Source organism: Balaenoptera physalus, assembly GCF_965194825.1.
Source record: "Balaenoptera physalus genome assembly, chromosome: 4".
Lineage (NCBI taxonomy): Eukaryota > Metazoa > Chordata > Mammalia > Artiodactyla > Balaenopteridae > Balaenoptera > Balaenoptera physalus.
In genome coordinates this window covers 14,056,542-14,071,816 of record NC_138891.1, presented here as the reverse complement: position 1 = coordinate 14,071,816, position 15,275 = coordinate 14,056,542, and the positions used below count along the sequence as shown (strand labels likewise).

The window sequence follows — 15,275 nt, the reverse complement described above, 5'->3', positions numbered from 1 at the left end:
ATAGAAATCTTCCTTATTCTTTTTAGAAGGGTTCCATTATGTGGACATACCATATAATAGACTCCTATTGATGGATATTGATTTATGCCCAATTCTTTGCAAGTATAAACAATACTGCTACAGTTAATAATCTACATCTGTCAGTTCATTCAGAAGCAGCTATATCTGTAGGATAAATCCCAGAAGTTGAATTGGTGGATCAAAGGATAAACGAATCTGTAATTTTGATGGATATTGCCAAATTGTACTCCATAGGGATGGTATTACTTTGCACTTTCACCAATAATATATGGAAGTGTCTATTTCCCTAGAACATTGCCAGTTGAATGTGTTATTCCACTACCATCTTGCTGTCTTAAATGACTTGTAACAGATTCAGTACCCTTCCCCTGCCCTTGCCAGCTATGTGTGAGATATTTTCCCTAAATTGTTTTTTGCTTTAATTTTGTTTCTTACTGTACAATAATTTTATACAGATAAACCAGTCAATCTTTTTCCTTTGATTTCTTTTTTTTTTTTTTTTTTGGCTGCGTGCAGGGATTGAAGCCGGGACCTTGGCAGTGAGAGCTCAGAGTCCTAACCGCTGGACTGCCAGGGAATTCCCACATTTATTATTTTTGAGGCTTAAAATTTCTTTCCCATCCAGAGATTTCATAGATACTAAATTGTTTTTTCTTCTAGTTTTTTTTAATGTCTTTTTATATAAATACATTTATTTATTTATTTATTTTTGGCTGGGTTGGGTCTTCGTTGCTGTGCGTGGGCTTCTCACTGTGGTGGCTTCTCTTTTTAGCACGGGCTTTAGGAATGTGGGCTTCAGTAGTTGTGGTGCGTGGGCTTCAGTAGTTGTGGCTCACGGTCTTTAGAGCACAGGCTCAGTAGTTGCGGCGCAAAGGCTTTGTTGCTCTGCAGCATGTAGGATCTTCCTGGACCAGGGTTTGAACCCATGTCCCATGCATTGGCAGGCGGATTCTTAACCACTGCACCACCGGGGAAGCCCTTTAATGTCTTGATTATTTAAATTATTTTTGAATTTTCAATTCTGATCTATTTGGACCTGATTTTGATCCAACTATATTTTGTAATAGTGACAGCATGTAACATTTATTGAATACTTATTAAATGTAAACCTTCCTAGCAGTAGAGTAAGTGAATTTCAAAGGTTGTTTCCCCTATTAATAATAGCACATATTCCAAGGGCACACATGAGATTGTTTTTTTTCTTAACTGAATGATAAACTTTTTCTTTTTTTACCAAGTGGAAATTTCATTGTAAAATGTTACTTAACTCATATTGGTTTTTTATTCATATTTGAATTAAAGCTAAGTATTAATATTAATGCTAAGACCAAATGAAGTTTAAGTATTTCACCTCAGAAGTTCAATGTTGGTAGAAGAAATAACCTTGAGACTTTGTACATGGTTAACTGCACTTCATATTATATTATTGTTTATATCACTTTTTTTATTGTTACAGACCATATCCATATCCAATAGTCGTGTTTTTCTCCACCTGTCATCTTTCCTTGTGTTAGAGAATGATTTTGTTTGATTGATAACCATGTGGTTGTAAGAGCCTGTGAAATTAAAACTCATCAGCAAATATCAGTAAAATGTCCTTTTCAGCCTGACTTAATCCTGGCATTTGAACAGTCTTGAAATACCACAGAGTCTGGATTAAAAACAAAATTATTTTATCTATGCCATCTGTTTTCATTCATGAAGGCCTGTGACACAGCAGATATATTTAGATGTTTTCTGGTCTATTCAGATTTCCTTTAATATATTTAATTTATGACATTTGGTATCCTGTTCATTAACTAAAATAACATGAGAGCATAAACTTCCTTTAGAAGAAGGACATTTCTGTTGCTGCACCTGCCAAATTATGCTTGTAGCTAAGATGAGATGATATATTTTTGAGAGAGTTTTCCCATTTTCTGAAACATCAAGGTTAAATCAAAATATTTCAAAATTTACAGCTTATATATTCACCCTTACTTTCTCTACTTAATGACCCCAAAAAGGAGAGCCAATTTAGAAGATTTATCTTTTTAGAATCTGAATTGTCTTCCATATTAGATTGAGCAAAGCAGAATTAAAGAATTATTTGCCTCGTTTCTTGAATTTCTTCAAAATTTACCTGATATCTGAAATCTGTTGGGCACTTACATAAAGCTGTGGCAACAATTTTTTATGATAGAAAGAGCAAGACAAGAAATACTATTGGGAAATATTAGTGAGAAATATAGAATTGGAAAAAGATGGCTTTTGGTTAGGGTTTGAGGGAATTGTAGAGAAGATTTTACTTTTGAAGGATTCAGCTTCTGTTTATCTAGAATTAAAATCCATGAAACCTTAAAAGATTTACCCAAAATATTCTTGATTACCAGGATAGAAAGTAAACAAAGAAAAGATCTGTAATGAAAATGAACCCCAGGTCATACCATTATGTCCTAATCTGATTTTCAGAAGTACACCCACCAAGGAAACAATGTGTTATATGGGGCAAGTGGCCTGACTCTTCAACCTAAGGGCCTCAAGTCTTCCTATGAGTAAAAGCTCAAAAACCCCAAGTAGAAAAATATCCAGTTGAAAAATTAAAAGTAAGCCTTTCTGGAAAAGACTCTTTTCTCAATAATTTCTAGCTAAGAATCAAAGCATGATTACATATTATTGCAGAGCCAGGACCAATCAAGGGTAAAAAAAATTCCCCCAGCCCAGTGTTTTCAGATAAGAAATTTCAGTTAAGATCCACAGTGTAATTTAAGTATTATCATCTACCATTTGAATCATCCTAATGATCTTCGGGTTGATCCTCAGATTTGTGGAATTCATTTTATATGTATTAACACCTATAAAAATCAGAAGGACACACTGTTGTAAAAGTAACTAAACACAATTTGGAAAGTCAGACATGGTTCAATAAATGAGGATAGTCAAGTGGGCTCAACATCAAGAGTATAACATCGTAGATTTTTAAAACAATTTTGAAATATGTGAATGGGGAAATCTTTTCTCATTAAAATCTGGAAGATGTAGCAGCTGAAACATCCTTCTTATAAAAAGTTCTTTCAGAACTGATTGAAAAGTAGATTCCATTAAATTTGGAGAAACCCAAATTAGATCATTGGTTTTAAAACAATTGCATTTTAATCTTTTTTCTTTTTGCCCTGAATATCAATTTCTTTATTCGTCCAATAATTTGTTTTCCAATACCTCTTATATATATATATCATTTCACACAAGTGAAACTCTGTTGGATAAATTTTTTAAAGTGGGAATTGACACATATATTTTTAAAATTTTTATTGGAGTATAGTTGCCTTACAATATTGTGTTAGTTTCTATTGTACAACAAAGTGAATCAGCTATACGTATACATATATACCCTCTTTTTTGGATTTCCTTCCCATTTAGGTCACCACAGAGCATTGAGTAGAATTCCCTGTGCTATACAGTAGGTTCTCATTAGTTATCTATGCATTTTAATCTTAACTGTATTTTACTTTACATGTGTACTTCACAATACAGAATAATTGAGGGGAATAGAATTGTTAGCTCTTGGTTTTATTGGTTTAAAATTTTTAGAGCTTCTAAGATTCCTAATTCTGCTTCCTAAATCATATTTTGAGGTGATCATTGCATTTCTTTTTTTTTTTTAACATCTTTATTGGAGTATAATTGCTTTACAATGGTGTATTAATTTCTGCTTTATAACAAAGTGAATCAGTTATACATATACATATATCCCCATATCTCTTCCCTCTTGTGTCTCCCTCCTTCCCACCCTCCCTATCCCACCCATCTAGGTGGTCACAAAGCACAGACCTGATCTCCCTGTGCTATGCAGCTTCTTCCCACTAGCTATGTATTTTACATTTGGTAGTGTATATAGACCATTGCATTTCTAAAACTTCAACTGACACTAATGATAGGTACATGATGCAAAAAACCATCACATTGGATAAGTGAAGACCTGGTTTTGGCAAAGTTTAAAGGAGAGAACTCTAGGGGAGTACCACGTCTAGTGTGATGGAAAAAGCACCTAAAATTGACCTTCTCACAGATAACAAATAAAAAGCTACAAAAAATAACTACCGGGGCTTCCCTGGTGGTGCAGTGGTTGAGAATCTGCCTACCAATGCAGGGAACACGGGTTTGAGCCCTGGTCTGGGAAGATCCCACATGCCGTGGAGCAACTGGGCCCGTGAGCCACAACTACTGAGCCTGCGCATCTGGAGCCTGTGCTCCACAACAAGAGAGGCCACGATAGTGAGAGGCCCGCGCGCCGCAATGAAGAGTGGCCCCCGCTCGCGGCAACTAGAGAAAGCCCTTGCATAGAAACGAAGACCCAACACAGCCAAAAATAAATAAATTAATTAATTAAAAAAAAAAAAAAACTACCTGAAGAGTCTGGGGAGTGACCAAAGATAGGCTGATTTTGTAGCAGAGTCAGAATTTGGAAGACGAGACAGGAGCTAGGTCTCATTTTAAGGCTTTGACCTAGGGACTTCCCTGGTGGTGCAGTGGTTAAGAATCCACCTGCCAATGCAGGGAACACGGGTTCAAGCCCTGGTCTGGGAAGATCCCACATGCCGTGGAGCAACTAAGCCCATGCACCACAACTACTGAGCCTGTGCTCTAGAGCCCACGAGCCACAACTACTGAATCCCGTGCACCTAGAGCCCATGCTCCACAACAAGAGAAGCCACCGCAAAGCGAAGCCTGCACACTGCAATGAAGAGTAGCCCCCACTTGCTGCAACTAGAGAAAGCCCACGCGCAGCACACGAAGACCCAATGCGGCCAAAAAAAAAAGGCTTTGGCCTAAGTACACAATGTGGTGTGAGAATGCTGAAGCTTCTCTAGATAACTTGGGTCTTTGTGTACTAAGGAACCAGAGGAGAGTGTCTGGGGCAGCCATCACTCCCAGAAAATGATAGAATAGGGTGGGATTCCAGGAAAGGAGAAACCTGGAAAAAGCAAGCTCTATTTCATGTGTAAACTTTGCCCAAGTCTCTGGCTTACTCGTGAACCAAAGTGATTCACAGGGCAGACTCAAAGCACCTTGCAGCTAAATAAAAAGAGCTAAACTGAAATGTGACCTCCCATTCACCTTAATTGAGACAGACTCTGAAGTTTGACTCTACTTAAGTTAATTGCCCTATAAAACAAAAAACATTAATGCTTTTCGAGAGATACAACAGAATCTAGAGTCTTCAAAACAAAGGAATCATAATGTCCAGCATACAATCTAAAATTACTCATGAAATGAAGAACCAGGAAAACATGATCCACTTTCAAGGGGAAAGCCCAGCCCTCCAAATGACTCAGATGTTGGAATTATCAGGCAAGGACTTAAGACAGCTATTATAAATTTGCTCAGTGAGGTTAAGAAAAATAAAAAGAAAATATCAGAAGATAAATAGAAAACATGAAAAAGAACCAATTAGAAATATTAGAATTGAAAAGTAAAATATCTGAAAAAAATTCACTGAATGGGCTTAATAGCATAATGGAGACGACAGAGGAAAGAGTTAATGAACTTGAAGACAGACCATTAGGAATTATCCAATTTGAAGAAAAGATGGAAAGAAATGAACAGTCTTAGGAAACTGTGGGACGATATCAAAAGGTCTAAACTATGTGTACTTGGAGTTCCAGAAGAAGAGGCAAGAAGGAGAGATGGTCATTTAAAAGAAGAACATCTGTATAATGGAATATTATCCAGTGCTAAAAAGAAAGGAGCTACCAAGCCATGAAAAGACATGGAGAAACTTTAAATGCCTATTATTAAGTGAAAAGGCTATGATTCCAACTATATGACATTCTGGAAAAGACAACTCTCTGGAGACAGTAAGAAGATCAGTCGTTGCCAGGGTTGGGGGTGGGGAGGGATGAGTAGGTGGAGCACAGAGGATTTTTAGGACAGTGAGATATATAATGATGGGTACATGTCATTATACCTTTGCCCAAACCCATAGAATGTACAACATCAAAAATGATCAGTTATGTGTATACAGGTCTATGAAAATACTGTGGAATAAGCCCAGGAAGGATGGATAGTGTTGCAACGGGTCCTTCTGTAAATAAAAACAATCAGAAAGCAGGCTTTAAATTCTCAAAGTGTGATGGGAACTTTTATCAAGTAACAGTCAATAGAAAGTTAAGAATCAGTCTTAGAGATTTATTCAATGCCAGTTCTTGCCATCATGTTTTTTCTGTTTTGTTTTGTTTTTGTTTTTGTTTTTTTGGCTGCACTGTGCAATTTGCGGGATCTCAGTTCCCCGACCAGGGATTGAACCCAGGCCACTGACAGTGAAAGCCCAGAATCCTAACCATTAGACCACCAGGGAACTCCCTTCTTGCCATCCTTTTGAAATTGATAAACTGGGCATAGTTCAGAAAGCAAACCTGATGCCTTTATGGGAGATGGAGCCACATTCGTGCTCTGCGTGGGTTCACCGCTGCAGGAAAACGTTATGTTTTCTCTTAAAGGCAAAATGCTTGTCGTTTTGCCTCTTTACTTTGTATTTACTTTTAAAGTTGCATTTGTTCACCTACCAGTGTATACAAAATCCTATATTTGGGATACTTTTTCTATAATAAAATGTTATCATTTAAAAAAAAAATAATGAACTATAATGTAAACTATGAACTTTGGGTGGTTATGAAGGCCGATGTAGGTTCATCACTTGTAAAAAGCGTACCACTCTGGTGGGCAGTATTGATAATGGGGGAAGCTATGTATGGAGGTGGGAAGGGGGATATGGAAAATCTCTGTAACTTCCCCTCAATTTTGCTATGAACCTAAAACTGCTCTAAAATTATATATATGTATATATATATATAATATATATATTATATACAAAATTCTAGAAATCCTATAACTGCCATTTATTATTGGTTGGTATACAATAAGTATGTTTAACCTGAATTAAAGGCCTTTGTTATCTAATATCAATACACATACCACAGACTTTTCAAAGCATTGTAAAGTGTTCTACTTGGACAACATTAAATTTCTGTTATATTTGTGAAGATGCTTATGTTTTTCTTTTAACAAAAAGCAGATTTATTTCTTTTCAATATAAAACTTTTCTACTGAATTTTCTTTGAAGCAACTGGTAATAAGATTATGATGCAAAAGCACAGAAGGGTGGAGAAAATGGTCTTGCCCGTTATCTTATATATAATATGTCATATTTGTCTTAGTCCCAGGATAAGGTAATAAGTTATATATTTGGGAAAAAATAGGAGACAATTTTGCTTAACATATTTATTATGTGATTACAGTGTTGCATCAAATGGCCAATTTAATGCTGTTTTTTTTTAAATGTTCTGCTTCTGTCAGTTAAAAGTCTTCCTTCCCTTCCTTTCTAGTCATAGATAAAATCATATATGTATATATGATTGCAAGTTCTGACAATTCCTTTGGCTTTGGCCATGGAGAAAGCAGTCTTGTAATTCAAGCTCTAAATCAGTTTAAGGTGTTTCCTTATTCCACTACCAGCCTGGGGATGAACAGAATCACCCATTTTAGGCACACTGCCTCCCTCCCTTCCCCTCCTTTTCCCAGATGAAATCTATTTTTAGTGTTTTTATCATTTTAGGCATTTCATAAGGCAGAGGTGTGCATGTAGGATTTCTGGAGTTATGTATTATCACTTAGAAGAAGTGGGGAAATGCCACACTATATGCAGGAAATGGCTCCTCCACAGGCCAAAGATAAAACGTTCAGATTAAAGGGAGATTAGGAAAGAGAAAAAACATATTGCAGTTTATTCAGCAGGTCTCTCAGTTTCCTTCTCCGAATTAGAATCTACAGATTTATTCACAAGATAATAGGCTGGTTTTTTTAAAATTTTTTTAAAAAAGTGGTAGTAGTTATTGTTATTCGATTAGAAATGGTAACAAATCTGAAAATATTTAAGAACATACTGTTTCCCATCCCTTCACACAACCATACCATACCCTAGAGAAGACTCCAGGTTTCTGTTTTTAGTTCTCTGGTTTCTGCTATAATTTTAGGTAAAATGTTTTTTTCTCTCTCCCAGTTTATTCATTTTAGACACTACTTATTGATTCCCCAATTTTATTAAGAACAGTTTCACTCATATGTATTATAAGTTTCTGCCCTTTCATAATGTAGACATTTATTATTTCAATTTTTTGATTGATTACTTTTTACACTTTAGATGATACCTCTAAATTTCTCCTCTGCATCCCCATTCCACAGAATCTCTTCAAGCTCCTCTTTATAACCTAAAGATACGTGAGTGCACCTACCCCTTTCTCTACCTTTTATTCTTCCCTTCCATATTTTACCTTATGTCAGCCACAGCTTCTACTTTTACATTGTCAGAATTACTAAAATTTATTTCTGTCTTGCAACCATAATCACTGTTGACCACAGAATGACTCTAAACTTTGAAAACCAACACTTACCTTATAGGACTATGCTAATATTTTTCAATGCTGGTCTGAGTAGTGTATTAGATAGATTTCTTGTCCTTCTCTAACTGATTCAATATAATATCACCTTGGCCAGTGTAAGGAGAGTGTTTCTAAGCATCAGCATCAGTTAAAATAGTTTTACACTCTATGTATTACTTAAATTCATGCCATACTGTAGTTTCTTCTATATTTAGACCATGGTTCACTTGTACATTTACAAATTATTTTCCTGCAGTTTCTAATTGCCATTTTTCTTTCATTTCATTATTTGCTTTTATGTCTCCTTCCCCTTATCCATCACACACACACGCGTGTGCACACACACAGACACACACCTTTAAATTGTAACTTTAATTCTATTGAGTTCTTTCTTTTCTGGAGACCTCTCTCCTGGAGTCTTTAGTCTTCCTATTCCAATCAGTTTTACAGTTTCTTTATTTTGGTCAGTCATTCTCTTTAATGCTGCAGACTCTTCACATACTACAGATCCTTGTTTTTCTATTCATACTTAAGAAAAAAGGAAGAGTAGCTGGTTGAGGTTTCCTTTGTTTTAACAGCTCTTTTCCAGCCATTTTTCTCTCCTGAGTAGCAGTTCCGCAAGGAAACTTTTGGTGGAGCTGGGCGGGGACTCACTTTAGAGTCTGCTGATGGGAAGCTAGCTTTCAAGCTACAGGCCCCCAGGTCTCAGAATGACTTTATTCAGTTTTTTTGTAACATACTCTATACTTTTCTCCCTCAGGCTAAGTGTCAGATACCTGCCTGTGAGAATGCCACCTGTTACATTTGCCCAACTATAAATACTGGACTAATCCCCCTTTGGTAGCCTCACTTCTCAGTCATAACTTCTGACTCCAGAGTCAGAACCCTCTCCCTTTGCAGTTCCTTACATCATTTGCTAGGCTCTGACTTCTCTGTGCATTTCATTGGTCAACTTGCCTCTATCTGTTCCCCAGATATTTATTGAAAGCTCTCATTTGTTGGTGACCACCAACACCCCTAATCCTGTTGCCTCACATTCCTTACTTCCTTTTCTGTTATGGTTATGCCTTCATTATACTTTTAGGTTTTTACTTCAGTGAGATCTCAGGAGCGATGGGAAATAAACACATATTTCTGCTATCTTGAATCTCTCCAAGTTGGTTTTAGAAAAGCTATCAATTCAGTTTCCGTTCTAAACTCTAGGAAATATTAGATTGTTTCCACTCTATAGTTTTCTCTGTTTATTTAGTATGTCCTCATATAGACTGAAAACACTGCAAGAGCTGTAGTTGTGCATTCTGTTTCATCCATTTCTTCTATAGAGCCAGAGATTCAATTGTAAGGAGTTTCAAAATTTCAGATGTAAGTGCCAATGTTTAAAGTAGACCCCTTTTCTCTAGTTTTTCTATTCATTTTTACCCTCTCTTCTCTTTCTTTACCTCTGCTTGCCTTGGTCTCTGTTTCTCAACTAATCATCTTTCTTCTAGTGCTGCTTCTTCACTATGTCCTTTATCCCAATCCCCTCAATCTATAGAGTTAAGGCATCTCTTTCCTCTGGGCCCTACCCTCCTTTACTCCTCATGTTCACTATTACGTGACCTATTTGCAGACATTTCAGTGTACCACCCATGTTTCTCCTTTATATCTTTGCTACATATTTAGGTCTCCCAGGAATACTCTGAATAGCTTTGCAACTCAGCAGTTTCCAACTCATGGCCAACCTTGCTTCATCCCTACTCTCATTCCCTCCTCTCCCTATATTATTTTGAAATAAATCCCAGACATCACATTAGTTCTTTCACAAACATTTCAGTGTGTATCTCAATACGGGTGCTTTTAAAAATGTAACCACAAAACCATTAGCACACCTAAAATTACTTAATATCATTACATATCATTACATATTCAAATTTCTAATGTTTCATAATTGTGATTAATGCTTTTTAGTTTAATTGAATTAGGATCCAAATAAGGTCTAAAAATTCCTGTTGGTTGATACCCTTTTTAAGTCTCTTTTCATCTCTTTTTATCTGTAAGCTCCCTTCCTTTTTTCCCTATCCCTCTTTTTTCCTTTTTACTGCAATTTAATTGTTGAAGAAAACTGGATTATGTGTCTTGTAGATTTCCCACCATCTGGATCTCACTGATTACATCCTTGCAGTGGCCTTTAATATGTCCCATAGAGTTTATCCTTTAAATCCTGGGATTTTATGGTGTTATTCTACTATTTGACATAATTCCTAACATTTCACATTTAATCTTCATATGATTTCACATCTCCTAAAACCACTTTTTATAAGAAGTTATGTGTTTAACTTAATCTGACCCGGTTGCTTGCAGTCTTATAATTAGAACACCGGTTAAATGGTAGTTTCCCTGAGGGACTAGGTGCTTAGACTGGTGAAAATGAAACTTACTTTTTGCGAGAAGGCCCCTTTGGGGAATTGATATAGACCTTAAACTGTAGTTAAATAAAAGTTTACATTAAAATGAGAATAGCTTTATATTTTCAAATTTTAACCCTTAATAAATCAATGAATGAGAACCTAGGCTTACTGAAGGTGGAATCAGAGCCTCATATATGTGGACAGCTCCAAGTAAACCATCTTCAGCTACTCCATAGCATAACTAGGGCAAATGATGTAATCTGGGATAGGTACTGAAATCCTCAGACTCACCCTCACCCAGCCCCATGGCTGGGGAAATTAGGTCTTTCTCAGTCACTGGTTGGGGAGTAAATATCATGAGTTTTAGTACTTCTTGTCCATATGTCAGAAAATATGGGATCTAAACAGGAGGAAAGAAGCTAGAAGAAGTTCACAACCTTTCTAGCATGCTGATGTCTGAAATGGTATGAATGGGAGAGCTGTCATTTTGTCTTAAGGGCTGCAGCTCTTTCATGGCTTCTTTGACTTCTGGTTATTTTCATGCAGCAGCTCTCATTGCGAAATCCATTCTTGGCCTTGGCTAGTGATTTTTCTTGGGTGATATACAGTTTTGTACATAGCATTATTTTTTTTAATGAATTAAGGGTTTTCTTCCTGTATGTTTGTTTGTTTGTTTTCCCAGAGGTAAACTTAGAAAGATTAGAACTTTTAGGGTGAAATGTCAGACTAAAAATTTCTTTTTATGATATATTGTTCTCATTTTCTCTCTGGTTTTAGGAGCTGGGAATCCAAAGTGCAAAATTGCAATTGTTATGGGAAAAACTAACAATAACTGTGTAACCAGGTAATAAAACAATAGTGATTGAGAAATCTATGAGGAATAAGAGTCGGTCTTTCTCTGTATCTACTTAATTTACTTAAAACGCACCATTTGGGCTCACAAATCATAATAATATAAAATATATTATGACATTAAATGTCACATGTTTGTATTTCACAATTATTTTGCTAAAAGATATATTTAGAAAACATTTTAGGGAGTGTTGCTGTACATTCTTCACTGTGGAATTTCCTGTATTAAAAATGTTGCTGAATCCTCAAAGCTGTTTGGATCAGATTATAAGATATACAAAATTTTTCAAAACTGCTTGTAAGTTAGACATTTAGATCCAAGGCAATAGTCTTGAAATGTTTAATGTATTGAATATCAGTTGCCAGTTACCACTTTGAGCAATGAGAAGCCTCAGTTAAATAATTTTCACATATTTTAAAATCATCATTGTTCCAGATCACAGCCTGCATCTGAATGTACTTAATGTATGTTTTTTACACAGTTCCCATTCCAGACATCATTGCTTACATAATTACATGATAACAACAATGAAAAAGTGACAGTTGAGACTCTGCCTAACATCTGTTTTATTTTTCCACTTAGCACACTTTTCCTAACATCTGTTTTTCTTTTGACCAGACACAAACAACACAGCATGATTCTTGTTCCCATCAACACACCTGGAGTAGAAGTAGTAAGGCCCTTGTCTGTTTTTGGCTACCTGGGTAAGTACTCAATCAACCTGTCCGTGTATTTGCAAGCAGGAAGACTAGAATATGCAGTAACACTGAAGGGACTAGACAGCTTTTTTTAAAAAAATATTTATTTATTTATTTGACTGCATCAGGTCTTAGTTGTGGCACACAGGATCTTCATTGCGGCATGTGGGATCTTTCGTTGCAGCGGGCAGGCTCTCTAGTCGTGGTACGCAGGCCCTAGAAAGCGTGGGCTTAGTAGTTGCGGCACGTGGGCTTAGTTGCCCCACAGCATGTGGGATCTTAGTTCCCTGACCAGAGATCAAACCCACGTCCCCTGCATTGGAAGGTGGATTCTTAACCACTGGACCAGCAGGGAAGTCCCTAGATAGCATTTTAATGCACAAGATGGGTTCTTAGAAATCTTTTGACGTTTAATAAAAATACGAGTGGAGTTCAGAACAGAACAGATAAAAAGAGAGGTGGTGCAGCATTCTACCATGTTTTGTCTGCTTTTGGGAAAGGGCAGACTGGTATTCAAGGAATAACGACTCTGTCTGCCAGCCTTCTCTTCATCATCCAGGAGAATAGATTAATGAAATACACCTGGAAATTAAATCTAGGTAACCCACAGTAACATTCATTTTTGTTTTCAAGTTTAGCTTTCTTAGTCAATCAACCTCAAGAGCTATTAATAAGCAATGGGTTTTGACTGATTTGAATGCAAAACTTTTCCTTCCTTCTGTCCTTGGGTGGAATTTCTAAGAAGCAAGGATACTTTTGCTCAGGCTCATGTTCACTGTTTCCTTGCCAATCAGGTTGCTCATTCAACAAGTATTTGTTGAGTGCTGAGCACCATTCCAGGTACTTAGAATGCATTAGTGAACACAGTAGACCAAGATCTCTGCCCTTGTGGAGCTTACATGCTGGGGGAAGGAGACAGAGAGTAAATACAAACATGTAAATAAGAAGTTATATAGCTGTCAGCCGGTGATAAATGTTATGAAAAAGTTTACTGAACTTCAGGTTTTGTGGTGACCCTGGCTTTCTGTTTATTGTTGAAAGTGGCTAATGAAAATATTCAAGTAGTGGATATAAGACTTGCAGTTTTATGGAACATTTGACATCATCATTTTCTGTAGGCTGCAGCTGGAGAATGCACCCACAGGTTAAGTGTGTTGACAAACATGAAAAGATGCTCAACAACACTGATTATTAGAGAAATGCAAATCAAAACTACAATGAGGTATCACCTCACACTGGTCAGAGTGGCCACCATCAAAATATCTACAAACAGTAAATGCTGGAGAGGGTGTGGAGCAAAGGGAACCCCTCCTGCACTGTTGGTGGGAATGTAAATTGATACAGCCACTAAGGAGAACAGTATGGAGGTTGCTTAAAAAACTAAAACTATAACTACCATATGACACGGCAATCCCACTCCTGGGCATATACTATGAGAAAACCATAATTCAAAAAGGCACATGCACCCCAGTGTTCATTGCAGCACTATTTACAATAGCCAGGACATGGAAGCAAGCTAAATGTCCATCGACAGATGAATGGATAAAAAAGATATGGTACATATATACAATGGAATATTACTCGGCCATTAAAAGGAATGAAATTGGGTCATTTGTAGAGATGTGGATGGACCTAGAGAGTGTCATACAGAGTGAAGTAAGTCAGAAAAGCAAATATTGTATATTAATGCATATATGTGGAATCTAGAAAAATGGTATAGATGATCTTATATGCAAAGCAGAAATGGAGACACAGACATAGAGAACAAATGTATGGATACCAAGGGAGGGGGGAGGGGGGAGGAATTGGGAGATTGGGATTGACACATATACACTATTGATACTATGTATAAAATAGACAACAAATGAGAACATATTGTATAGCCCAGGGAAATCTGCTTAATGTACGTGGTAACCTAAGTGGCAAGGAAATCCAAAAAAGAGGAGATATGTGTAGCTGACTAATTTTGCTGTACAGCAGAAACTAATACAACATTGTAAAGCAACTATACTCCAATAAAAATTAACTTTAAGAAAAAAGGATTGAATTATAAAGAAAAGAAAAGTGTGTTGGCAAGATGGGGATGAACAAGCTCACTGGAGCAAACTGTGTATGGGAAGTTGTTGGGTTGCAGAGCAACAGCCTGAAAGACCACCAAAATGAGTTTATAATGTTGGTTCTCTACAAGTACCCTCCATTGTAGAGCCTATGTTTGAAATTTCAGTATGACAATTTCACCAGCACCTCTCCAACTCCCTGTGCCAAGGCCAAAAGAAACAGTGTGGACATAGTTGATTATTAATGTCTATTCTGACTGGGAAAGGGTGTGGAGTTAGCATGAGATTATCTGCAGAATTTGGCAGAGAGGAGGGGTGATGTAAAGACAAAATGTGAATGTGTTTCCAATCTCAGTCACATGCCAGCATTTTCAAGAGGCAAACACACAGTGAACAAGCCTAGACTGGGAGCAAACATACCTGAAGACCCAGACTCAGCTTTGTCTCTAATGCTGAACCTGCTCTGTCCCTTCAAGCAGGTTCTTCACATCATCAGGCATTGGTTTCCACAATGGTCAAATCAGAAATTTGAATTACATTATTCACTTTCAATTTTTGAACAATTGGAACTTTTTTTTTCCAAGCAAAATTTTCTTTGGAAGCCCGTATATAAAAAATTTCAAAGAAGAAGCAATAATAAAACAATAATAAAATAGTCTGATCAGAGCTGTGGAGCCGTCTTCCTTTTTCATAGCTCTACAACTTCAGAGAATGAGCTCAGAAACCTCTTGATGAAATGATATCTAAAATCTCTTAAAATTTCTAAAACAGTTGATACGTTTTCTGGGCTACACAGTGCTGGGGGTTCAGGGCTCTGGTCTACCTAGGAGTGTATGACATAT

The 15,275-nt window shown here is 36.7% G+C and overlaps 1 protein-coding gene and 1 pseudogene across 4 annotated transcripts in view; both read left to right on the top strand.

Moving 5' to 3' along the window:
• The window catches only part of LOC309659503 (ras-related protein Rap-1b pseudogene), a 377,624-nt pseudogene that overhangs the window by 40,198 nt on the left and 322,151 nt on the right, over positions 1 to 15,275 (top strand). The gene's annotated exons all lie outside the window — the stretch shown is intronic.
• The window catches only part of ACAD11 (acyl-CoA dehydrogenase family member 11), a 103,363-nt gene that overhangs the window by 67,648 nt on the left and 20,440 nt on the right, over positions 1 to 15,275 (top strand). For all 3 annotated transcript variants that reach the window (XM_082459244.1, XM_082459243.1, XM_082459245.1), the window contains 2 exons: positions 11,603 to 11,669; positions 12,297 to 12,382. In XM_082459244.1, the coding sequence (XP_082315370.1) occupies positions 11,603 to 11,669; positions 12,297 to 12,382 (153 nt within the window). The remainder of the gene's footprint in view (positions 1 to 11,602; positions 11,670 to 12,296; positions 12,383 to 15,275) is intronic.